Below are 27,059 nucleotides of genomic sequence, written 5' to 3'. Positions count from 1 at the left end.
ATTTGTGTTCTATTCTGTAGCCTCGTTAGTCTTTACACAGAGGCTTCTCATCAGCCTGCCATAACTTTGTATCTGGCTCATTGCTCCCTGCAGCCCCTGCCATCAGACTGTCATTAGTCTAGACAACAGTAGTACAGATTTCCCAGTTGGCTAAGCGTAAAGCCACATCTCTGAGATGTTTGTAATCAAGAGAGACCTACGTATTGTGTTCATGAGCTGTCAGTTCTAAACAAACAGTGAGAAGCTTTCTTTGTATTGTGTGCTGAGTGAGGCTGGCACCATCGTCCATTCACCATTCTTCAACTCCTGGCTCTTTGATCCAGTCCAGGTCTATCATCAGTGAGCACTGGGTGGGACTCATCAAGTTTGGGGGTATAGAACTGAGTGTGCCAGGTCCAAAAGCATGGGCAGAATTCTGATTTGGTGTGCATATAGGGCAGGAAAAAACCAGTTTGCAAATATTGCTCTAAATGTGACTAAAAAAAGACTGAAATAATCACACCTCTTTTTAATTAGGTTTTAGAGCTAAATGAAGAGAAATATTGTTGCTACTTTCAGAGTGCTCGAGTGAGTTCTCGAGCAGTGTGGAGCTCCTCTGAGACGGCAGGAGGCCTGTCTCAGCTGAGAGGTCTGCATTGAAACCAGACAGGTGTGGGTGAAGAAGGTTGTTGTGGTGGAGTTTTGCAGAGAGTTGAATAAAGGACAAACAACACACATCTTATTTTTAAGAAAGAAAGTGAAGAGAGACCGATCTGTCTTTTACATCAGATGGGTTGAGTGTGCGTTCACTCAGCTGCTTTTAGAGAGCTCAGAAAACATCTAGCTGTCAGAGGTGTTTTGATGAGGTGGGTGAGAAAAGAAAGGAGGTCAGGAGTGATAGACTAAAGAGGGTGAGTATGGATGGGATCAAGAGGTCATGTGGTTGGAAACTCAATAGGAGAAAGGCCCGAAAAGGAAGTTGTCATAGGAGATAACAGGAAATGAGGAGGTGGCGATAGGACAGGTGGTGGGTGGAAAATAAAGAACATATGTCATCTATCATTTACACAGAGTACTCAGTGTCATTGTTTACCAGATACTGTATCTGTCCCTACCACAGTATATGGTCTGTACTTGTGCTTTCTGTAGTGGGTTTTGATTATAAATCCCCTACAAAATAAACACACTGATGTGTGACAAGTGCTGCCCTGAGCACCAATAGTCAGTGTCATTAGGGTGAGAGGCAGGATACATCCTGGACAGATTGCCAGACTATCACAGATACCTGTGCACCATGTCAGTATAGAAGACCACACTCAGTTATTACTCCTTTAACTAAAAGATCTGGAGCTGGGCTGTAAAAGCAAGGGGCAAGTGGGGGGAAATAACGTGCTCTTTCAGGGTTGGCAAGGCTGGAAATAGTGCAGTGAGCACATCTTGTGGCTGCTAGGGTGGGTTTGTAGATATATTCTGTAAAATAATGAATTTAGCTAACGTGAAGTCACCCATTGGTTTGTGGACCTCCATAGTTGTGGCTGTGGAGCAGTGAGGGCTGGGTCTGACTGAGACTGCATACTCATACATACAGACAGATCACATAAACATGACACCAAATATTCAACAGATTTTAAGACTGAAAACTTTCCTGAGATACGTGACAGACTGTCAGTCAGATTCTAATTGTATATGTGTTTCCTCTCTGCAGGGATAATCAACTCAACTATCCACCGAGACACAGTCTCCTCTTCTCTGCAGGATCAGTCCTGGAGCTGGCCATGTGTGTTGGCTGTAAACATCGGTAAGATAATATGTGTTGCATTTAGTGTTTTTACGCAAAGCTCTAAAGCCAAACCATCAGGGGAAATGCGCAAGAGGAGTTGATAAGGGAATTTGCTTGAGTTGGGGAGGAGGGGCAATCAGGAACAAAGGCCTTTCTTTATTATAAGCTCAGATAAAGGCCTGGTTATGTCTGCCACTGTGGCAAATGACTGAAGTTTGAGAATTTAGGGTATATAACTATAACAAACATATAGACCTTAGCTGTATCGTTATACTTTCAGGTTTATCTTAACCTACACAGAGGTGCTTTCACAGCACCAATATCTGCAACTACAGTTTACCTGACCGTTTCAGTCAGCTGGAGCCCTCATCAAATCATCAGCTCAAACCTTCTCTGTAATTCTCCAGGATGCTTTCAAAGGAAAGCTCTCAGCATTTCTGACCTATTTTCTGTTGTGAGCAGCTCCAGCAGGCTGAGGTGGTTTCTTTACACCATTGTCTCTTCCCTTGTAGCGTGTGCCTTGCAGCTACAGTATGTTGATAGAGGGCCACCACACATGGACTTCAAAATGCAATTCGGATATAGTAATGGGCCATTAGATTGGGAAAGCCAGTCACTCTGCTCAATAATGTGGACAGCATGCTGAATAAGATAGTTGTGAATGTTTCCTTGATTCCCGTGAAAGAGACTTTTCACACAATTTCTCTAGCCATACATATACATACATACATACATACATATCTGTCATTCTGACAGCATAAATAACAATACATATTTTAAACAATTATACAACACTACACAAAAATGACAAACTTCAAGTTTGTTCTCTTATTATATAGATAAATAAAATGCCTCAAAATTTCAAAATAGTTTATTGAATTAATAAACTCAAAAGAAAATGAAAAATTATGAAAAAAATAAGTAAAAGACAGGTATTGGAAATGAAAAGCTGTACAACAGAATAATTACCGAAAACTCTTTTCTTCTTTTAACAGCAGTTAAAACAATCTTTTAAACAGAGCCTTCAGTTGTCAGCTTGTTCTCTTCAGTGAGATCTAAAGACAATTGTTTCACTGCTCTCTGCCTCTGATGATTTTGCACAATATCATGTTATATGACTTGCAGGTAGTAACATGACTCAGGTGTGACCTTGGAGATGCCGAAGAGACGAGACATCGTCGCCATTGTGTTGATTGTGTTGCCTTGGACACTGCTCATCACTGTTTGGCACCAGAGCACTATCACTCCTCTACTTGCTACTCGAAAGGGTAAGAAGGAAAGAGGTAAAAGAATGAAATCATTTTTAGCAGCGGGTCTTCCAGTAGGTGGGATTCCATTAACACTAAAACTGTGTAAATGGAAAGTGCGAATATAAAATACACCTGATGGAAATACGTCAATTTTGAAAAAAAAAAGTTTTTACGTTTGCATGAGCTGGTATTTCAGCCGATTCAAAAAAGCCATATTTTACAAAACTGCAATAAAACACTTTTTAGTCTTTTCTAGGTCACATGATGCTGTGTCTGTGTGCTTGTCAGTAGGAACTGGCTCCCTCACGATGCAGCAGGAGCTACAAGAGGTGTTATTGCATCACATAACTCATCAAAAGTTGAGCGGATCACCTGGAAGCTTTGAATCCACAATTCCTCTGTGAAATCGTGGACTATCAGCTCCCAGAAATCCCTCATATGTGGCCGCTCTTACGTATTAGGGGGCTTGCCTTTCCGTTATCACTCATATAACACAGCTACGTAACCTTTTATTGTAAACAATGACGTGCTAATGTTTTGAACATCCATCACCATGCTTCTTGGAATGTTATCACGAGACGAGAAGTCGCAAAACGCAGTGGAGACGCAGTCATCTCGCAAATGTGTTTATTGACATTTCTAAAATATCTCTTAAGTTTTGCACAAATCTGTAATGAAAATCTGCCTAATGTGTTCTAACCTGAGGAAAAAATGTTACATGTTGATGAAATGTGAAAAAATAGAGGTCTGCACACCGGGGAGCTCCACTTAAAGGATTTTATTCTGCAAAAATAAGTGACGTTTCGAGCTAAAAAACGCCCTTCCTCAGACTCATAGGTTTTCCAGTGAGTCGCCATCTTAAATACACCTCAACAGTCTGGTGAATCAAAAAACTGCTGAGATCACTCAATCATGGGTGAGGTAGTAAATACATATATACAAATCACATAAAAGATAGTGAGAATAAATAGTATATATAGTGTGTAAAAAGAAAAAAAACATCTTCAATAAAGCATATACTCATCTCTGAATCACACAAGTATGTATGTAGATTAATAACAATGTGTCTATACAGTAGAACATTCACAGAATATATGCAAAAAATATATTTGACAATCGACATGAAATCAATACAATTATTGAATCTTCATATCTATTGTCAGTTGTTTTTTTTTACACACAATATATAGTATTTATTCTCACTATCTTTTATGTGATTTGTATATTTGTATTTACTTCCTCACCCATGATTGAGTGACCTCAGCTGTTTTTTGAGTCACGTGACTGCTGACGTGTATATAAGATGGTGACTCACTCAAAAACTTATGAGTCTGAGGAAGAGTGTTTTTTAGCTTGAAACATTACTTATTTTCGCAAAATAAAAACCTTTAAGGGGAGCTCCCCGGTGTGTGGACCTCTATTTTTTAACATTTTAGTTTATCTTGGATCCAGCACCCACTATGGGATGTGTGTGTCTTTTGCACTTTTTGAATCTCTTTCCATGTTGATGAAATGCCATGAAGCTAGGCTGTAGTGCTCTGAGGGTTGGGTCTGTTTGCCTACATTATAAGTGTTAAGCATCAGATTGTCCACACATGAAATTCTGTCTTGTCTGAGACAACTGTCAACAAAAAAACATAAATCTGAATATAAAATCGTGATATGTAGGTCAGTATTTGACAGCACACAGAGGCTCATTGTGGTCATTTCCTCTGCCTAGATGACAGACGTGATGGTCGCTCCAGGAATACTTTTGCTTTTAAGGAGTTCTGCTCACTTCAGAGCCAGGACATCATGGAGACAGTGCACACTGAGTATGTCTACAGCCGGCCTCCACCCTGGTCCGACATCCTGCCTCCCATCTACATCATCACTCCCACCTACAGCCGGCCCGTACAGAAGGCAGAGCTGACACGTCTATCCAACACATTGCTGCACGTGCCCAACCTTCACTGGATCCTGGTGGAGGACTCCCAGAGGAGGAGTACTCTGGTCAGCCGTCTCCTCCAGAACACAGGACTCAACTACACCCACCTCAACGTGGAGACGCCTAGGAACTATAAAGTGCGTGGAGACACTAGGGATCCCCGAATACCTCGGGGTACCATACAGAGGAACCTCGCCCTGCGCTGGCTCCGGGAGACCTTCGGTGCAAACAGCAGCCAGCCTGGTGTTGTTTACTTTGCAGACGATGACAACACTTACAGTCTGGAGCTGTTTGAGGAGGTACAGAGATAATAAAACAGAGGGAACAAGACATAGAGCTGACTTTCTCTCTAAGATAATATTGGGCCTCATGCAGCAACATCCTCTTAAATTTCTCTCATATTTTCTCTTAATTTTCTGCCAAGAGAAAATATCAGAAAAGTCAACTGCAGATGCACACAAACATTCTTAACCATTCAAATCTATTCTGACTAGGAGTGCTGAATAATGAATCCCACTTGATCATACGTCACCTGTTAGCACAATAAACACCATATTAGGGCAGATTTTGTGCACTAGACTACAAAAAGCCCCCCAAAAAAAGGTTGTAAGAGGAAGAACTTCTACAGTAGTGAAACTGATGTGGGCCTACTGCTAAATAAAATTACACCATATGTGATTTCAGGAAATTGTCAGTAGTAAAGTAGTAAAGTAGTAAAGGTAGGCATGCAAAAAGGTTCAAATAAATTTGATAAATCAAAATAATCAATACAGTTAAAAGAAGTAAAAGAAAAGCAGCAAGTCCTCATACATACAGTATAACTTACAGGATGATAAAAAAAATAGTTTCCAATTAATTTTCTAATTAATTGACTAATTGTTTCTGCTGCACTTGTATATTTTCATATGGGCTGTGCACAAGTCTAAATTTATAAAGTAGTTACCTAGTTGAGTAAAAAGTGTATAAACAATACTTAAGTGTAGTGGGGTGGAAGTGGCTAGTGGCAAGAAATTAAGATTGTACTGAAGTAATTTGAGTAAATGTATTTAGTTACATTGCAGCTCTGGTCAGCAGACGGTCACAAAATTACAGTCATTGGGATCAATGAAGTAGTAACTTTTTAGCCCTGATAATAAATAATCCAGTCCTTAGAATTACTCTAAAGCAGCATCATCATCTAAATATGATAAAGTGATAGTCATACATCTTTTAAATGTTCCTCAAATATAAAACTTATTTTCCTTGTGCTGAGCAAAAGTCTGTGAAAATGAGATGTTTTTTTCTTTTCTTTTTAATCTTGGTATGAGTGCTGTCAACCACTCATAAAATGTTCTCTTACCTAAGAGAGGAGAAAAAATAAGGAAAACATTGGTGAATCCCAAAAATCCGTGGGTACTAACAAAGTAAGAACAAATCAAGGATACAAACAAAAATAAGGGAATATTTGTTTGCATACCATTTCCTGCATGAGGCTGCATGTATCCTCTTCATCTGACTTGTGTTTTGTGTCTTCCACTAAATCTACATTTTGGGATTGATGGAATTTAAAATTACTGACATGAGAGACGTGTATCTCTGTTTTCAACTCCTAGATACGTTCAACCAAAAAAGTATCGGTGTGGCCTGTGGCCTTTGTGGGTGGTCTTCGCTATGAGTCTCCAAAAGTGAACACCTTGGGCAAAGTGTACGGCTGGAAGACTGTATTTGACCCACACCGACCCTTCGCCATAGACATGGCTGGCTTTGCAGTGAACCTGCATCTCCTTCTGTCTAAACCTCAGGCTTATTTCAAGTTACGTGGGGTGAAAGGAGGTTACCAGGAGAGTAGTTTATTAAAGGAGCTGGTCACGCTCAGTGACTTGGAGCCTAAAGCTGCTAACTGCACTAAGGTAAGAAAAAGAGGCTCTCTGCATGTTTGAAATGCTGTGAAGTGGCATGAAACAAGCTGCATCTGTACATTCTGCTGGTGTTAGAGGATGTTTCTTGGGTTTTCTGGCTGTCAGAACAATTTGTTTTTAAACAACAAACTTTCAGCTTATGGACAACTCTTACGTTCTTAAAGCCCATTTAAAATATGCTCTTCTCTGCTTCTAGACATTCCGTAGCAAGTATGATGTAGTATATTACAATTGCATAGCACTGTGAGACAAATTTTGTGCGTAGGTGTTTTATCATGTTGGCTGTATTTGTGCTCATCTCTATCCCTCTCCTCCTTCCTGTAGGTATTAGTATGGCACACACGGACAGAGAAGCCTCTGCTGGTAAATGAGGGCAAGAAGGGATTTACAGACTCAAATGTGGAGATATGACAGACTCCATCTGACACAGGTAATAGAGATTTAGAAATGTAAATTGCTGCAATTCCACCCAATGATTTTTTTTCGGGGATGAGCCAAAAGGAAGCATCTCATATGTGCATCATAACAGACCTGACTTGAAATAGATATCTGACCTTTACATAACATATTTAAAGGATTGTCTCGTCCACATTTTGTTAAGATTGTTTTATGAGAAGTCATTTTATCTATTCACAGTGTGGCCTAACGATTGGCAACATTGGTCTGTGAATCGGTTCACCACTTTGATCCAAACTGAAATAACTCAGACCTTTATACCAATCCATTAAATTGTTACTGTGTTAATGTGCAGCCACTCACTATCCCCAGAGGATGTATCCTACTGACTTTGAGATCCTCATAATCTTTCATTTAGCGACACAATGAGGGCATTCTGTATTTCTTCGTTAAATATGTTACTGTATGAATTGAATATTTTGTACAGGTATTCATGGTCCCCTGATTATAAATCCTAATGACCATGATGACGGTCTGACCTCTCCTCTTGCACAGTCATCAGATAAAAATCAGAATGTGTTTAATACTTTGGATTTTGACCAAATACCTGCAAACTAATGACATTCCCATCAGCCTCAGCTGTAGTTTTTGTTGAGAGCTAATCATCAAATGTTGCATGCAAACATGTTAATATACTTAGATGATAAACATGCTTAAATGTCCAGTGTGGAGTATTTAGGAGGGTGTAATGGCAGAATTACAAATATGCATTTTTTTATTGTATAATCAGCTGAAAATTTACTTAAGGAGCAATTTTTAACAACCTACAGCAGCAACAGCTTGTTGTTGTGGCCCTAAATATTATTGGTTAATAAAGCCAGATCACTTGTTTTCCGTTCACCTCACGATGGTAGGACGATCATACAGTTTGTGGACATGAACCAAGTGGAAACCCCACAGAGGAACTAATGTGTTTTCATGAAGAAACAACAAACAAGATAATGAGGAGTAACCTAACAGCTGACATTTCCTGCTCGGTAGCAGACATGAACACAGCAAAGAAGGGGTGTTAAAAAATATCAGAGTATCAGAGTATCACGATTGTATGCTTTGTGATACAGGGTTTCAGATCAAGAGAATCAATACAATTAAGTAATTAATAGTTTACATGTGTTGTGTTTAAAAAACCTCTGCACTGCTGTAATCTGTCTTCAGTAACATAACTCTGCCATTCCAACCTCTCAATTTATTCCCAGCATGTCACAGGGCTGTAATAAATACAGATCCTACTGCCCTGATTGCATTAAAAAAGTATTTTTTTTTCTGCTGATTGTATGCACTTGGTGGAGTGGTTTCTATGACATTTTTTTCCTTGACATTAGATTTAAAAAATACCACAATATTTCACCCCACTTTAAGTACTGATATATATCCTGATACACTGAATCGTAATCTGTGATGTGGTATGTACTTTATTGTATCGCCACATTCTTGCCAATACAGAAACCTACAGCAAAGAAGTGTAAGGCAACAGTGAATTCTTCACTGGGAGATGAAAAGTCGTGTTTGTCTTATTTTTATGGATTTTTTTTTTTTAAATAACCTACATGATGCAGAGGCAGCTGGCACCCAAAAAAGTTTGGACACTCCTGACCTACATGACAGAAGTTTCATTTTGTTGCAGACTGCAACCTTACCACTAGATGCCACTTAAATCCCAAACACTAGACCTGCCTGCTATCATCAGCATGCTAGCATTTTCATTGTGTGCATGCTAGCATGCAGAAGTTAGCATTTAGCTCACAGAGACGGCACTTAGCGCTGTTAACATGTGTCTTGTTTCCTTTTCTATCCTTTCAGGAGCATTTCTCCATTGGATTCTACCTGGATTCAAACCAACCTCAGATCAATAAGCCAGTCTTAAAGATATGATCTCAGCACAGTAACGTAGCTGTGACGTCACCACTGTCTAGAGATGAAGGCACACCTGTCCAGCAGAGAGGGCAGCACAAGACATGTGCTTCGACGTGCCGCAGAGTATCAAAGCACAACTGCACACAAGCCAGCCTGTTCTGCTCAGAGCACTGGCTGATGGGAGATACTGGTGACAAAGGATGTTACATGATTTAACTGCAGGAAGATTCAGCACAGCAAGCACAGCCCTCTGAGCACAGACAACACCAGCCAGTCCTCCAATCAGCATTAAATAGGGCCCTTTTGTTCTGAAGCAAGCTGGCTATCCAGCACAGAGCTGCACACAGGAATAAAGGGGGCTCTTGTCTTCGTTGAGTCAGCACTGACTGACAGACTGCACTGGGAAGATTCCAGCCTCCCCCACTGTACTGTAAAACACTGAGCTGTTTAGATAGCACCCTGAACCCAGCACTAATTAGGAGTCCTGATACTCCTCAACACACATTCACACACGCTCAGCTGTCACACTGCACACAATGAGCACACACAGACACACACATACACAGACACACACACACACACACACACACACCTACACACGCACACACGCTCAGCTGTCACACTGCACACAGTTAGCACACACACACACACACACACACACATACACACATAGACACACACGCACACATTGAAAAACACAGAGAAATGGTTTATTGCAGAATGAAAGCCATGTCCTCACTTACAGACATTTACTCCAAGCTCTGGTTAATTTACTGATATGCTGTAACACCACTTAGGTCTGCTCATATTTAAGAGAAGATTCAGTATCCTTGGGGGCCTGTCCACATCAAAGCATCATCAGCTAATTAATGTCTCACTGAGTAACTGAAGGTTTCTCAGCACAATTATTTCTCTTAGAATAACTGGTACCATTCACTTGTTATATGCTATAGGCGATATAGGTTGCTACTTAGGGCGCCATCTCAAGGGAGCCAGGCTTGCGCCTAGAAAAAAAATAACAGTCTGAACAGTGTCTGATGTCAAGAGGACATCAGACAACTGTTTTTTTTTTTCAACTAAAAGCCACTGGAATACATACAAGATTATACCTACTTCCTCCTCTGTAACCCATCCATCTGCCTGTAGTACACCCACCTCATCAGCTCCCACTACACCACTGAGAAGAGTGTATGTGGAGGGAAAGTAAATGAAAACAAACAAGAAAAATATCAACCAATGCCTGCTGACATCTTCAGGGGGAGAGCTAATTACTGTTATCTCTAAGCAGCCAGTGGCCGCAACCAACTGCTGAGGTTGCACTGAAGGTCATTGTGAAGCGTTCAAGCTCTATTCAGTGAAAATGAATATTGGTGAAGTTTAATTATAACATTCTCATGATGTATTCCATGTAATCTTGTAAAATGTATCTTATGGTGAGACATTTGACACAATACACACAATAAATACAGCTGATTGAAGGAGAAATTTGTTGATCTCTTCATAGTAATTTGAAACAGATATCAGAGAGGGGATAACCGATATTTTAAATAGTAAAAAGGCTTTTCGCTAATTTTTTAGAGATGTTTTTCTTGTAAAAGAAGGCTGTATTAAAGGTTGTTTTATAAATGTGCATCACTAAACTTGTGCTCATTTAGTAGTAGTATAATGAGGGCTTAATGACGTTAAAACAGGTCAGTTATTCTTTATAGCGCATTGGTATCTACTATCGCCCAAATTGTTATTTTAAATATTGGTACCAACCAAGAATTTAACTTTCACCAGTTCAATCAGAAAATGAATTTGTAGCTTTTATTATTATTTCAAATGATCACATATTGTTTTAATGTTAATTCTTCAGATCAAATTACTTGCTTTCAGTAACATGTACAATATGTTACTGAAAGCAAATTAGCACATATTCTGTTGTATTTTTTAATGTTAGCCAAGTTGTTTATTTGCATTTTGATAGTTCACATGCAGTGCTTTTGAGTGAAGAGCTCTTTTTGTGTTTGTGGTTGTGGATGCAGGGGGCACTTTGGGAAGGCTCGCCCAGGGCACCAAATGTGCTAACCGCCACTGGTGCATCTTTTATCAATAGCTGTATTAAACTGTCTTAACAAATTAGCCCCACAATGGCTGGTCGGCTTGCAAGTGATAATTTTATACCCCATTGACTTGCACTGCATTGCTTACAAATGTTAATGTCCTCAGACTGAGACTGCTCAGAGTTTGGTCGGTTATCAATGTGCTAGTCATCTGAAACCTTGGGCTTTCACTTGGTAAGGCATAAGGCCTAATGTTGCTGCAGTGCCGCCTGTGTTTAATTTGAAAGCTGTTCACATCACCCCTGCCTCAATTCAGATTATCCCACAAGTCAGTCAAGTTATGTTTTAAAGGCTAATTTGTGTCCGTTTCAAAATCTGCATCCTGCAGAAACACAAGAAATTCTAATCTAACTACAATATCAAATATAACTGCTGTCCCCAAACAGACATTTTTAGCCTTTAAGTGGATATCCATGGGTCAGAGAATAAGCTTTATAAGTAGCTCCATGTGTAGTCACTGAAACTAAAGGCGACTGTATGTATAAAGTGCTCCCACACAAACACGCCTCTCTCTGTTGTTTTTACATTAATCTGTGTATGTATGAATATTTATGAAGGTATTATACAGACATCGACCATGTCTCCATTTTAAAGTTACCACAGGCACTAAGTGAATCTTTGTCTGAAGAGGTGATGACAGTCACTGGATATCTGCTGCCATGCCAAGATCAGGCGTGTCCTCGAAGTGGACCTTATAGTCCCCCTCTTGCTCTTCAAATACAAGGACCTGATTCATTTCAACAGAAAAAAGTGAGAGACAAAGAAGAGAGTTACAGTTTTGAAAAGTGGTTCTGGAATTAATCTTAATCTTCACTATAATGCAAGGAAAGCCCAGATCTCAGACCCCAGGGCTCAGCAATACAATGCTTAAAACATATTTAAGCCCCTTTTAAAAGGGCCTACCTAAAAAAATATATCAGTATCAGTCAAAGTGGACGCTATATGTAGTGTGTTCTGACTGCTTTAAGTCACCATAACACAGCCCTTTCTGTTGGCGCTACATTTTCTCAACCATATCACTTCCATGTCCCTACACAGAAGCCCAGCTGTGAACTGTATCAAGCCATGGATCAACTGTTTGAGTCAAAGTCTCAGCAGTTTATAGAAGAGACAACAAATACGATAAAATTTAACAAAAAAGAAAAAAAAAGGACTGATTATGACAGCAATAGCAAAATGGTGTTTCACCATGGAGACAAAGAGACAAAGGTAGCCTATAATGAATGAGAGAAGAAGAACTTTTTCAGTAGAAGGTGAGTGTGGAGGCAAACCTCACTGTGGACTGTAAACACAGAGAGCTGCGGCTGCCTGGACTTTGTTATAACACAGCCTCAGGATTTTTGTGAATCAGAAGGTGGCAACACTCTGACCAGTTACAAGCAGTCTCATTGAGTGCAAGCGCATAGATTAGTTGACACAGCTGTCAATCATGGCGGAAAACCCTCTCGTTGTTGATTGAATAACTCATTAAATCCAAACGTATCATAAAAACTCAGCTGAACAAAAATCTGGGTGATGAGAACTACCTTCAGTGACAGAAACCATCTTTGGGAAAAATGTATTTGGGTGTGCACTTTGAGTTTTTAGTTCGGACTATGTCCCTTTTACTAACATGGAAGGGCGGGCTTTAAGACCTATACTGCAGAGAGACACCAGGGGGCGATTGAGATTGAAAAGTTACACTTTGGGGCAGCTGTCATGTCTTCCATCTTTATATATAGTCTGTGGGTTGAACGGACCTGAAAAAAACAAGTGAATGAAAGTTTTGTTTCAGTCAGATTGTGAGACAGCCAGTAAAAGCACTTTGGGACCCAAACAGCTGACCTGCTTAACCTGTGTAATACAGTGCATGACTGAATTGGACTTCTCAATACAGCGTCCATTTAGACTGATGTTGATTTTTTTAGGGAGGACTTTTTTTAAAGTGGCTAAAATATGTTTTGATGTCAACTCCCCTCCACAGCAGGTTAATGCTCAGCTTTGAAGTGGTAGTTACCTCCGTTTCTGCAAACCAGGAGCGTGCCGACTACCAGCTACTGTATGTAACACAGTGTCTATACATAAGTATCTCATATAGCCCCACTTCAATAATCCCAAACTATCTTTTTAAGGAGTACTTTTGTAAGCATGTTTATTCAATTTGCAAACAACTTGTCATGTGTGCAGAGCTGTACCTGGTTGATTCCGCTGTTGAGAAAGGGACCAGGGAGGTAGAGAGTCTGCTGGGGGCCTATTGACCAGTAGCGGCCCAGATTCAGACCATTGATAAACACAACACCTTTCTCCCAGCCCTGTGGGCCCACAGACAGGTTTATGGATTGATTGATATGCATACTGTAAGTTTTTCACACCCAACACACCCAATTATATACATAGCATAAAAATAAAAATGATATGTTAAATTTAACTTACAGGCAGTTTCACAAATGTGTCACTGGGATAGCCATATACGAACAGCCTTCCTATGAAAAATCCAGGGAAGCTGGGAGTTTCAGGGAAAGTTTTCCAAGGTGCCTGATAGAGACTGAAAAAAGGCATCCACTTCAAACACTATTACAGTGTAATGAAAGTGATATGCAATGCTTTAGATTCAATAAAGTATACAAACCTATCAATAAAGCTGGGTTTCATATCCAGGCTGTACATTGTAAAATCGTGCAAGGGGATATTGTTTAATAAAATGCCCCCCACTAGACCTGCAAGAACATAAATCAAATTGGTATGTGCACTACCCACGGAGTGCTGGAGTGCTTTAGTAGTAGGCACAACAATGAACTGCATAATGTCTGTTCATCACCTTTATGCTGTTTGTCAAGGTCCCTCCCCTGGTGAACTCGTCCACAGTTTTCCACCAGTAAGCTTAGGGTACGCCGTCCCTGTAGGGATTGAGCTCCTTTATGTCTCAGCAAGTTTCAAAAGCCAAACAGCCAACACTTCAGCATCCATCACATCCCATAACTTTAAATGATTTTATTGGACATTTGCCATTATAGCCATACCTTAACATCAGAAACGGCCAGTTCCAGGCTTTGGCGCTTGAAAAGGCCAATGTAACTTCTATCGACAAAAACCTAGGAAGAAAAAAGCTAGAAATAAACATACTGCTGTTTAACAGCTAATTCACTAACTTTCTAGCTCTGAAATAAATGAACTGCTGTGTAACAGCTAATTTGCTAACTTTCTAGCTTGATGACGGACATTAACAGTGCACATTTTACCAGTGAGTGTTTTTTTTTGTTACTTGTTCAACAAGTTGAGGTGAAGGACAAGACTTGTGTTTGTATGTTAGCTGAATAAAAAGGTGACTTTAGCAGGAAAGCCAACGTGGGTTGCTGTTCAACCTTTGTGGCTCTTGTGTGTCAGGCTGCTGATATATCCAAACAGTTGATATTTTGACTTTTTATGCCTGCTCTGGACCAGGCATAAATCTTTCACTCAGTCTTAGTAAGAAGAAGGCTTAAGCCCAGATGGTGCAACTGGTATAACTAGCACTTAGAATGCCAAGTTCCAACTGACTTAGCTTAAGAACAGGGGCAAGTCCTGTTGGTGCCTGGACCTGTCTGCCATGCTCTCAGTGTGTGTGAAGACTAGCTGGCAGTCACCCTTACAGACATTTTCAACAAGTCACTGCTCCAGTCTGTAATCCCCATGTTTTACAAAGACCACCATTGTCCCTAGTTGCCCCCAGAAATACCAAAGCCTTCTGCCTGAATGACTCCCACCAAGTGGCACCCACCTCCACCATCAAGAAGTGCTTCAAGTGGTTAGTCAAAATCTTCATAACCTCCTCCCTCCCTAAATCACTATATATAGATATATATATAGATATAGATATTATGTTCTGCCTGTTGCCCTGTGGTATCACTGTGTACTGCATGTTTACATGGTATTGGTAAAGGGAGTTTGATAGTAACAACTGCTTTTGTAATTGTTGTTCATTTGACAAAAAATAACCTTGAGACTTGAACCTAGTAAACAAAGCCTCATTCCCACTCCACAAAAAACTCACTTACACCCACTAACATCTGGATTTTCACTGGCAGTGGGAATACAGCTAATTGTCCATATTTAGCGGGTTTACTGGTGTTTGAAAAACCCACTTGCAGGCACTAATTTTGGTGGGAATGGGGTATAATAAGAGATTTTTTGAGGTGCTGGTACACCTTTTTGCCTTTGGACAGAGCCAGAAGACTTGCTTGCTCTAGCTTCATATTTTGTGTACATTACATATGTGTTGTATTAATTTAACATCTAACTTGTGTTAAGAAAACATAATCTTCAAAACGTCCAACTTTTTCTTCAAGTTAAGTTTCAATGACAATGGGGTGTCCAGCGGCTCAGTAGGTAGAATGGGCACCCCAGCAGCCGCAGGTTCAAGTCCAGCCTTGGCTTTTTGCTGCATGTCATGCCCTCTCTCTCCCCCTTTCACGCTATATCTTTCCTGTCCAATAAGGGCAAAAAAGCCTGTAAAAATAATTTTAAAAAAAAGTTTCAATAACAACCAACACATCGATGATCAGGATGTTTAAAATTAATTAATGGGGGGCAATCACATCTAAACAACATAAGGTCAGAGAGAGTGACATCATGCCATCATGTACCATAGACTGTATATTAAGGTTATTTATATACATGTCTGTGTCATGTACCATGAGGACTCACGAGGGCGCGGTCTCGGACATTGTCTCCAGACTTCAATAATCCTCCACTGGTGATGGTAGTTTCATACAGTGTGTATCCATAGGACTGGCCATTCCTGTTGTTCACAGGTAGATTCTCCATGCTTATTGGCTTGGCTGACTTAAATGGCTTCAAAAATATATATAAATGAATAAATAGATCACTTTGATTGAAGCAAAATGATTTTCATTCCACATATTGACAACATATAGTCTAACACAAAACATACCCCCTCAGTAAAGCTCAAGGCATCCCATAATGACAGGTGTTGGTACATGATAGCTGGTTCATAAGCCTCCCTGAAATGCAGGGCCGGCATGTCAGGGAAGCTGCCCCCTCCTGCAAAGTGGTCACAGACAATATCAGGCACTGAGGTTAGTGGCAGCATGTATTTACATACTTTATTCTCATTGAATTTAGTGTGTCACTTACTGTTGTATTGAGAAAGTACATCTCTAAGGAGATGGTACTTTGGAGTGTACTCCCCAGCTTCAGACAGCGGAGCATTATAATCTGAAATACATCATAATGTAATATCAATGAACTGTTTTCTGCTGCCACCTGCTGGGTGTGAAGGTGAATGCTATTCTGTAGATATGACGGAACATACTCCCCAGCTCTGACATAGCAGTGTTTCATTGTTACAATGAAATCTTTTTAAATTTGCATCACTGACACTGCAAGTTTTTTTGTGACAGAGTACACCACACAGAGGGACCAACCGTAGCTGGGGACCAGCGCATTGTAGAAAGGATCAGCAAGCGCTCCGCTCATGAAGCCAAAACTGGAACCTCCGTGGAACATGTAGAGATTCACAGACATGCCTCGCCTCAGCATTTCTCTCACAGTGGACACCATATCTAATGACAAGAAGTTCAACATGATCGCTGTTCAAAATACTGACTCCTTAAAAACATGAAGCAACAGGAAAGTCCTAATACAGTTTTTAAAACAATTAATTGAGAACTTTTTGATGCCCTGCTGGTCTCTTTCCCAGAGGCTGCAATGCAACGACTCAAAAGTTGGCTGGCCCCGAAACCAATAAAACACTGAATAAAGCTGTGTCATGTTACAAATCAGTGTTTCTGTAATGCTGTTTGGGTCTTTTCAGACAGGCCGCTAACCTAGGTCCTGCTAATGTGTGCTCACCTTTTTCCCCTGATAACCAAGATAAGATCGAAACATTAAGGAGGTTTTCACCCTGAGCTGAATTATTCACAGAGGTTTCTTCCTTTGCAAGACAAACTGACCAGTGGTCTCATTTATAAACTTTGCATACACACAAAACAAGCTCTGAAAGTAGCCACTTCCCATGCAAAAGTTGTGATCTCTAACAAAAAACTTGAGGGGAGAATGTGTGCACATGTAGAGGAACTGACAGGGGACATTTGAGATGCAGCTGGTGAGATGATGTATTTAGGCCAGTTTGTAGACATTAAATGTGAGAGGAATCATTACATGTGTCATGATGCCACTCACAATAAATTTCACCTATCATCTCACGTGGATCCAGTCTACTATAAACATTCATTCTAGCCATTTTGATTTGTTCTAGTGAGCATTAACTTTTCCATAAGCATCATCAGCACTGTCTCAGAATAACATATCCTACCAGAGTGCAGAGGAGAGCATCAGACTATGTGATGCCTGCCCACGCTGGGCTGTGGAGCACCCCTCATGTTGAAATGCATACATAAAAAAGCATGAAATAACTGCAAAACACAGAATCAACAGTGTTAAATACACATCCTCTAATACTATATGAATCTTATGCACTGTTTTTTAAATGAGACCCCTGGTGATTTAAAAAGGTAAAAGAGCTGAATAAAGCAGTTTCGGTTTCAAAAAATCTGTGTTTTTCCAATGCTGCTAGTCACAGAGGGGCTGCTAACTACGGTGGCTGACACAAAACATGATTGGCTCTATTTGGTTTGTCTAGTCTGAGCTACTGTAGAAACATGGCGGTGCAACATGGCAAATAAAATATTCCACATCTGCTATAATATCTGCCATGTCCTATTACTGCATAACACTAACTCGGCTTCTTCTCTGGTGCACCCTTGTTTCCTAGATTTCCGGATCATGGCTGCGTCTGGATCATGGTCATGGTTGCACCAATGTTGTGATTCTACTCAGCGCCAACTTCAACTGCAATTATAATTAAAGATGCAAGTAGTGATGAATGGGCTCTCGCATCTCCGCACATGTCAGGGCTTCTGGCAGGACACCGACTGATGTGACCGTGTTTCTCTGAGAATGGGGAATACTCCACGCAGCAGTGAATTAGTGTTTCCTCCATGTAGTGTTGAAGCTGGAGATGCCTGTTTTTTTTTTGGTTGTAGAATGGTAAAGCTATAACCAAATATTGACATGTAGATGTCTTCAGGCTGTGACACTTAAGCAGAATGTGACGTTCAAGACAAACTGAACCATGCAAAGTCAAATGACAATACTTCCTGTGTTATTATGGAATATTGAAATTTGCTGCCCACTACAGCTGACAGTCATTGTCCACAATTAACTTTTTGATTCAGCCAATTTGGCTGGAAGAAAAAATCTACTAACAGAGCATATTTTTTGCAGACAAAATAATAAAAAGCCCTTTTATCTTCACATTTACATTTATTTCAGTAAATGTAATTGAGATAATATGCAAACTGAAAGAAGAGGTCAGAGCTAAATCTGAAGTAAAATTATTAAATATTATGAACATCTCATCACCACAACATCTGTGCATAAATGTGTTCCCTCTGGCAAGCTGTGATGCTGTATATCTGTCTAGGGCTTTTATTGTGAAAGGTAAGAACGGAAAAAGTGCAGCTACTGCACTGACACTGTCAATGTGAGAGCCAAAAAGAGTTTGCTGTGATGTTTCAAACTACGGGGACCTCTGTCTTAATATCTCATAACCTTCATCAGTATGCTCGCAGCATACCGGCTGCTGGTGATAGTTTAGTGATCAGCTGATGTCTCATGCTGTAAACAGAGCCGCAGAACAAGGAGAGCTCTAGACGGCTTGGCGCACCGCGCAGGTGACACAGACAGGTACAGGAGCGGCGGCACAGAGCAGTGTGCCCGTGAAAACGCAGCGGAGACGTTAAAAGTCCTCTCCTCCTGTCACCCTGGGACCTTAGATCGTCTTATATGTTCGCAGAATGATGAGGCCATTGTTTATTAATTTCACAGTATGTATTTCAATGTTGCTTACTGTGAAAACACTGACTGACTGCACCACCTTCCACTGTTCTGCAACTCTCTGTCACAAGGTGCTTGAGTGCTGAGAGTAGTTTAAAAATAGAGTAAGAGCGAACTCTGCTGGACAAACTGTAGACACAATTTCTAAACCACCAGCCATCATTTTCTGCATTATATGGTCTGTGAACAAAGTTTTTTTTTTATCAGCGATATTGGAAAAAATAAACGCTGATGTCAAAACGCTCCATTATGTCTGTAAAACACATCGGCTGATAATATCAGTGAATTGAAAAATCAGTCGGGCTCTACTAAAAATTCGCCCAAAAATTTCAATGAAATAAAAAATGATGGGATTCCTGTTGGGTTTAGGGCATGGCTCTAAGAGGCTTTTTTGTAGGTATTGGTATGTTACACATGTCACCCAGATTTCATAGCTCTCGGTTAAATGCGCCGAGGAGGCTGCTTTATTGAAAATTTCTAGGGGGCGCTACAGAGCCATTTTGACAGATCAATGCAAAGAAATCATATCAACTATCACAATTAGTGATTTTTGATGTTTCTAGCCATGTTTGTTGAGTTTTGGTGCATGCCTTGCCCCTCAAAAAGTGCTTCTAGTTTTATGGCAAATAATGTGTAACTTTGGCAACAGCGTTTGATGAAAACTCAAAAGATGAATTTTTGTGCATCATGAAGGTCTTTGCAGTATTCTGATTAAACATGAGGTTTATTGAGTTAACCTGCTACAGGGGAAAAATCAAAGAGCTACCAATGGGTGGCGCTATGACTATGATTCAAAATTGCACTGCAGATGTCTTCAGGCCCGGACTCATAAAAAAATCTCACAAATTTTGTAAAGTTCTGACCATCTAGGGTGAGGTTACAACAGTTTTTGATGTCATGTTGAACCATTGAAATTGTCCACCCGACCTCGTTAACACCTTTCAACGAAAACTCACAATATTTATTTTCAAGCATCATCTATGTCTTTTTGACTTTTTTGAAACCATTTTGAGATCAATCGAGTCAACCTACTAGGAGCTAGACGTCTTAGTGTAAAACTTTGCCTTTCTTGTGCCAATAGGTGGCCCTCTCATTATCACTTAAAATTGTCATATAGATGTGTTCAGGGTGGGACTCCTATCAAACGTGAAGTTTGGGTCATATTGGACCGTTTACTTCCTGGTTCATGGCAGAGCATGCAAATTAGAGGCCTCATACAGATCACACGGTGTGATGAAAACTCATGATTTAAATAACTTTTGCTGTCAAAGGTCTTATGAAGGTAGCCATAACATTTGAAGTCAATGTGATGAAAGCTCTAGGGCAAGTTCAAAAAATTACAACCCCTGAAAAGTATATATAAATACACCAAAATTACAACTTCACATCAAAATGGCTGACTTCCTGTTGGTTTTTACGGTATGGCCCCAAGAGACTTTTTTGTAGGTACTGGGGTGTTGCACAGGCCTCCAAAGTTTCACAGCTCTAGGTAAAATGTGATGCGTGGGCTGCTTCGTTGAAAATAAGTAGGGGGCACAACTGATACATTTTCTCCCACCCATGCACAAGACCAAAGTCTTTGGTCTGCAAAGTTTCATGACTTTTTGAATATGTTAAAGCCCTCAAAAAGGCAATTCATTTGAGAGATTTTTTTTCACACGGTGTAGTATTATTCTATGACTACTAGGTGGTGCTGGAGAACAAAAAAAAGTCATCAGACTTTACATCATTTGTAGACCAAAGCATGTTAATTCCATGTAAATCAAACAATAATTGTTTTACAAGGTATACTTCTTGTTGCCAGTAGGTGGCACATTGTGTATCATGCTTTACTGACATATTGATGTGTTCAGGGCTGCAACCTGATCGCACCCTTAAAAAATTTGGGGCTAATCGGTTAATGTGAACTGAAGTTACAGCTTCCTGTTTGGTGGCAAATACGGCATTGCCATGGCAACAGTGTTTATTAAAAACATCTGATCTTCACAAGGAGGCATCATGGAGGTCTTAAGCAGCTTTTGTACCAAGTTTGAGCTGAATGTGGTCAACCTGTAAGTGGATGCAGCTAAAAATAGAAATCGTGAATTCCTGTTTCCAGTAGGTGGCAGTATGCTGATAAGTCAAATGAGCCAAACACATGTGGTCAGGTCGGGCTTCATCAAGCATGAAAACTTTGGGGCAGATTGGACAATGTCTGTCTGACCGAGTTACTACAACTTCCTGTTTCAAGGCAAAACATCAAAGTTGAAAACCTAGCCACACCGACAGGGTATGACAAAAACTCAGGACTTGAAAAGCTTTTGATGTCCCATGAACTTTCGTTTCAGTGAAAGTCGGAACAAGCAGAGAATTTCAATCCTTCAGTTAGATATTTCATTTGAGATAATACTTCCTGTGGCCACTAGATGGCGCTGGAGACCACACAAAATGTATGTCATCTTGGTCTACATCATGTTTAGACTAAACCATGTAAATGTCATGTAAATCAAAGTATAGTTATATTAAAAAGTGGGTGCATTCAAAAAGCCACAAGCAGCATTACGTTATGTATAACTTACATTATTTTCTTTGGGGAATTCCAATATAAGCGGTTAACACTGATAGAGTCTTTTTCACCTATAAAGCCAATGAAAACATGAAGAAGCTTTCTCACCCTCTGGGGGCAGCACGTGGTGGAGGTCACCCCACACATCATACCAGCCCGTCCAGTAGTCCATCACCATGGTGGGGCTGTTGGGCTGACAAACAGCAGAGAGAAGATCGACACAGTTGGTTCACACAGCTCACTGTGCAGTATTTTATTAAATGGTTCCTTGACTGTCAGATACACACCTGCATAGCGTTCAGATCCTGGATGTCTTTCATATTCAGCTTCTGCAACTTAACTGATCTGATGGCTACAAGACGGAAAACACAAGGTAAGCGTTCTGTGTGTGTGTGTGTGTGTGTGTGTGTGTGTGTGTGTTAACCCTTTGACACACGACTAGCAAGAAAATTACCTGAAATTCAGCAAAAACAAAAAAAGAAAAGAAAACGTAAAAAGGAAACAAAAAAAGGAACCAAAACAAAGGAAGGTTTTAGGTAAAGTTATTATTATAATAATCTCTCTTCTTCTCTCTCTCTCTCTGTCTCTCTCTGTCTCCTTCTCATTATTAGGTCTGTTTTCTTAAATTTCTTGCAATTTTTGGGATATTTCTTGTCAATTTTCTCATTGCCTTTTTAGCCATGTTTCCAAAAGACATCAAACCAATTTGCTCAGGTTTCAATTGTTTAAATGCAAGTGGAAGGTGTGTCAACGCAGAATATGAAAATTAATGTTGTTAAGGTTTCAAAGGATTAACAGACTGTACCTCCATCGACACTCCCCGACTTAATTGTATTGAGGTTGTCTGATGTGAGCAAGAGCTCGCTGATCCCTCTGTCCTGTAAAGCCTAAAAACAGATAAAACAAATAAAACAGAATGTCCCAACAGAGGATATGAGCATCACAGATCGATTCATTCCCTCTTTTTATACCTGTGTGTTTAAATGCAGTCTTAAGGGCACATTTAAACAAAGCAAGCCAATGACATTACCTCTTTAATGAAGAGCATGTAACTGTCATCCTTTGCAAAGGATCCATACTCGTTTTCCACTTGCACTGCAATAATAGGACCTCCTTTCTTGAACTGGAAAAACATCAACAGCAACATTTTTGAAAATTGTTAGGTTTAACAAACTGGAGTGATAACAAAGTTCTTCACAGCTTTAGTGACAGAGTGCTACCTGCAGTGGAACCACCTTCGGTATAAGTTTGTCAAAGAAAGTATTGACAGCCTGAGTAAAGCCTGGGTAAGTTGTCCTCAGCTTCATGCTGTCATCGCGGAGAAGCCAACTACAAAGAGATAGAAAACAAGCTGCAGAGTTAGGACTAAAGCTCCAGAGCTGTAAGCACAACAGAGGCATAGTTAAGTCAACATGAGCATTGTGTGGAGCTTTGTCCTGATTGCACCCACCAGAGCACTGTCACTTTGTGGGTCCCATCAAAATGATTTGGTGCTGGCCGCTTAAATTCACTTACAAATTTCATTTAAATTTTTCACAGATACAAAATAGTCAGAGCTTGTTGAGCTTAGCATTAACCCTGAGATTCAACCCTCTGAAACGTAAACAGACATCACCTTTCTTGCGCTGCTTTCACAGAGCAAGGAAAAAGGTCATGAGCAACCCGGTAAGAAATGTTCCACAAATCGCAAAAAAATTGTAGATTTATAAAATTATTCTTTTTAAAAGCTAGGGATAACAGTTTAGGGGGGGGAATAGAAAAAAAAATTATATATTTATAATAACTGCATACTAAAGTCTTCATATTTACAAACATAATTGTTTACGCACTTTTTCCACGTCATTTACTTGTTTTGTTTTGTTTTGTTTTGTTTTGTTTTGTTTTGTTTTGTTTTGTTTTGTTTTGTTTTGTTTTGTTTTGTTTTTTAGTTTTGTTTAGTTTTGTTTTGGTCAGGTTTCAAAGGGTTAAACTGGGTTTAAATCTACATCCTATTTTAATACACAGAGTAGGTTTGAATGTATATATGTAATGATGCAGTGGTTCTCAGTGTTTTTACACCACATTACCGCCTCATAAAATATTGGACTCTCCAAGTACCACGACTGTGACTGACACTGAAATACCATAGTGTACCTTATTCTGCTCTGGACAGAGGCAAGTTGATTCTAATCAGATTATTTAATAAATAGTTCCTGTTTGGAGCCTCAGTTGCCATGTTTTTACTTCCACTCACTATCCTGTTATCACAGTTTAGCATGTGTATGTAATCATGGACGTATGTACATGCTACGTTCCTGAATGTCAGTATCAAAACAAAAATATTACAGGAAAGGTAAAAATAAATTACATTTCAGATATCACATAGTATAGGTATTTTCATTTGAAATGTGTACTAGGTCTGATAGCATCATATAACTTAAAATAATTTTTAAAAATATTTCAAAGATTCCTTCATGTGTTACTAGTGGAAGTTTGCATACCCAGACCACAGATTGGGAACCAGTGCAATATGTATACATTTTTCATGTTACATGTAAATAATGCTAACACTACCTTGGCAGTCCTCCGAGATCCAGCTCAGAAGAAATATAGGGCCCTGGACATAAAATCACCCACAATCCCAGTTCAGCAGCAAGATTAATAAAGGCTCTGAAACCCAAGGAGAGAGGACAATGAAAAAGTATTGTCTGCACTAACACAAAGTCACACATATGGTAAGAGGGCGAGAGGCGGCAAAATCAACACAATCTCTTCGCAAGTTGTCAGATATTGCCGCTTTGCAGTGGACTTCCACAGAGCCGACTTCCGCATCTACATATTATGATTTAGGTATCCTTCGATATCTGCTATTTACAGGAGCTACAGGAGCATTTCATGTGGATGCGAAAGATAGCTTTTAGCTTCCTGCTCTTACTCCAAAAGCACTCACTAATTTATGAGTATAGAATGAGAATGGTCCTGCAGGAAGTGCTGTGTCTTAACCCACTCCCAACCGTGCACATTTTTGAGACTTTTTTCATATTCCAGGGAGGAGGCACTCAAGTCAAAAGTGGGGGGGTTAGTTATTCTGTAATAGCTGGCATAGTAGCATAGCACTGTACATTCAATAGTGACCATCTTGACTCTCTTATTATTATCTTATATTACTAAACTTGTACCTGCCTTACAACAGTGTGATTAAAAGCAGCAGTTATATCAATGATAGAAAAGAACATTGAGGCGTCACTTATCACTGCTGTATTGTTAATTGTTTGATAAGCAGCTCTTGTAAGAGAGATGCTGCTGTTGTCAGGTGGGACCTCTCTGCCTCTAGCTTCTCCCCTGAGCACTAGGCTTAGACAATGAGCAGGAAAGGAAAGTACTCCCAACACGCCTCAGAGCTGCTAATATTGTTGGAAGAGCTAGAGAGGAGGTGTAAGGTGTTTTCATTCTTATTGTAGACATGTTCAGGTTGCATATGTGGTTTAATGAGAGCATGGGCTGCCCTCTCATAAGCAGTAAGCTGTATGCTGATTAATGATGAGTGTGTTTATGTACCCCCCCCCCACTCCTTACTCTAAATCCAGCTGAGTGTGGAAGTTGAACACCTCTCTCTCTGGCTGGTGCAGACTCCATGGCACAGACCTGCAGGGATGCAAAATGTTCTCTGTCTCTAACATTCAAGCCATTCTTGGAAAACAAAACACATCCAAAGTAGTTTTCCTACGTTGTGAGTGTGTTGATGCCACAGGCCTTCATTTTTATTAGCCGGTCCCTCCAGTAGGCCCTGGGCACCCGGAAATAATGGATGGTTCCCCCCAGTATGTGGAAGCGTTCTCTCTCCAGGGTGAACTGGGATGAGTTTGCACACAGACCCACCTTCCTGCTCATTCTCCGTCCTCCTGCTGGCACGCTGGAAGAGACCTTCATTTGTGTCACCCTCACATAAAATAACACACAGGCTATTGTGCTTGAATAGAGCACATGGCATGCTGGACAGGAATCTGCAGACGTCTTGTGTTGGCAAGCACAAAAACATATTGGAGTTTAAAGGCAAGATAGATTTTAGCAGATAAGTTTAGCACTTGTTTTTCACATTTTAGCCCTTTGAAACCTGGGCAAATTAGCTTTATTTCTTGCAAAAACAGGAAGAAGGCAATGTGCAATGACAGAAGAAAATAATTAGAAGGAAAATAGTAAAGAGCACAAGAAAATTACCTGAAAATTATTTAAACAAAAAACAAAAAAGAAAACCAAGAAACATACAAAGATGTAACTGACCTGGAAAAAGCTTTTAAAATTATGGTAATTCTTTAATAGAATTTTAAATATGTAATAGCTTTTCCCCCAGACATTTTTCCCTAGCTTTTTAATTGTATGAATCCAGTTTTTTTTCAAGATGCTCATTGTCTTTTTTCCATGTTTTTGAATAAAATCAAAAAGTGATGTTGCTCTAGGTTTGAGTAAGTTTAAATGTTATATATACATGTTCACTTGGTATACTTTTCTTAAACATGTTCTATGAACAACAGTGATGCTTATTTGTTAGGTACAGGGAAATAGTTTTACTTCATAGTAGCTTCAGGTTTGTCATGTCGCCAGTAGAATATTCTTGTCAAGATTTCCTGTAAAGTGTCTGTGACAGTTTATAGTAGAGTATCACACCTTGTCTTGTGAAGACTTGCAGCATGCTATCTTGTCTGTTTTAAGATCCTGCAGTAGATACAAGCAGCCTCACAGTTTCTTTAACTGAAACAATCAAATGTGAACATGACTTACCTGAGATATCTGTACATGATGAAGCCAACAATGCACAGACAGAGAAGGGCACATTTCCTTTTGTGCACATTTCTTATCCTCAACACAACCATGGATGAATGTGAGCCGTTGTCCTGTGACAGAGGCAGCAGTCAAGTCAGCAGCAGCAGCTGAGCACAGACAAAAACACAACGCCAACACACCACCTCATGGGAGTGCCCCTGTGCAGTGCCATGGAAATCAAACACACCTCATAACATAACAAGCTTTGCATGTGCATCTGTTGAACATCTGTTTTTAAAATGTACAGGTGAGGATGCAAAATTAGTGCATATAAAATTATTTTCTTAATAATTATTTTGTCATTATGGCATCATGGCAGCCCTCCTCTTCCCTTCTGTGGTTATTGTTTGTTTTCACCTGTGTGTGATCCTTCATGTTTCTCCCCCTACTCTGTGTCTGTGTCTGTGAGTTTGGTGGGCGTGGCTTTCTCTGGCAGGCTGTTCCAGGTGAAGCTCATTCCAGCAATCAACCCTCCAGTATAAGAAGACCGGCTTGAGACTCACTCGTCGCCAGATCGTTCTGTCTACTTGTGGTAAACTCCACTGTTAATCCTGGCTCCCTGTTGGTTTGTGCATTTCCCTGTGTGCCTA

General features: G+C 40.0%; 2 protein-coding genes across 2 annotated transcripts in view; one reads left to right on the top strand and one right to left on the bottom strand.

Moving 5' to 3' along the window:
* Positions 1 to 11,750, top strand: part of LOC121952766 (galactosylgalactosylxylosylprotein 3-beta-glucuronosyltransferase 1-like) — a 31,580-nt gene extending 19,830 nt beyond the window's left edge. Inside the window, exons 3-8 of the mRNA XM_042499593.2 lie at positions 1,685 to 1,777; positions 2,885 to 3,027; positions 4,730 to 5,235; positions 6,529 to 6,825; positions 7,159 to 7,264; positions 9,091 to 11,750. Coding sequence (XP_042355527.1) covers positions 2,916 to 3,027; positions 4,730 to 5,235; positions 6,529 to 6,825; positions 7,159 to 7,245 — 1,002 coding nt within the window. The 5' untranslated portion in view covers positions 1,685 to 1,777; positions 2,885 to 2,915 and the 3' untranslated portion in view covers positions 7,246 to 7,264; positions 9,091 to 11,750. The remainder of the gene's footprint in view (positions 1 to 1,684; positions 1,778 to 2,884; positions 3,028 to 4,729; positions 5,236 to 6,528; positions 6,826 to 7,158; positions 7,265 to 9,090) is intronic.
* Positions 11,751 to 11,849: 99 nt separating this feature from the next.
* Positions 11,850 to 26,547, bottom strand: LOC121952950 (beta-galactosidase-1-like protein 2). Its single transcript, XM_042499836.2, has 19 exons — positions 26,428 to 26,547; positions 25,376 to 25,561; positions 25,225 to 25,293; positions 24,223 to 24,318; positions 22,890 to 22,998; positions 22,700 to 22,792; positions 22,475 to 22,556; positions 21,957 to 22,021; positions 21,778 to 21,862; positions 16,652 to 16,789; positions 16,362 to 16,442; positions 16,159 to 16,268; positions 15,912 to 16,058; positions 14,249 to 14,320; positions 14,047 to 14,125; positions 13,858 to 13,945; positions 13,662 to 13,773; positions 13,424 to 13,540; positions 11,850 to 11,976 (listed from the first exon to the last, which is right to left on the bottom strand). Exons 1-19 carry the CDS (start codon positions 26,517 to 26,519, stop codon positions 11,890 to 11,892), a joined length of 1,908 nt encoding a protein of 635 aa, XP_042355770.2. The 5' UTR covers positions 26,520 to 26,547; the 3' UTR covers positions 11,850 to 11,889.
* Between the last annotated feature and the right edge of the window lie 512 nt (positions 26,548 to 27,059).

The sequence above is a fragment of the Plectropomus leopardus genome, chromosome 15 (genome assembly GCF_026936395.1).
Source record: "Plectropomus leopardus strain MGB_pleo_1.0 chromosome 15, ASM2693639v1, whole genome shotgun sequence".
NCBI classification, from domain to species: Eukaryota; Metazoa; Chordata; class Actinopteri; order Perciformes; family Serranidae; genus Plectropomus; species Plectropomus leopardus.
The sequence above is the reverse complement of the archived record's forward strand: the minus strand, read 5'-3'. Positions and strand labels throughout refer to the sequence as shown.

Coding starts and splice junctions, on each gene's coding strand:
- LOC121952950 (XM_042499836.2), bottom strand. CDS start 26,519: ATGGTTGTGTTGAGGATAAGAAATGTGCACAAAAGGAAATGTGCCCTT. Junction 22,999..24,222: donor GATCTCGGAGGACTGCCAAG/GTAGTGTTAGCA, acceptor ATCTCTTTGTAG/TTGGCTTCTCCGCGATGACA. Junction 14,321..15,911: donor ATGTCCGAGACCGCGCCCTC/GTGAGTCCTCAT, acceptor TTTTCTTCCTAG/GTTTTTGTCGATAGAAGTTA.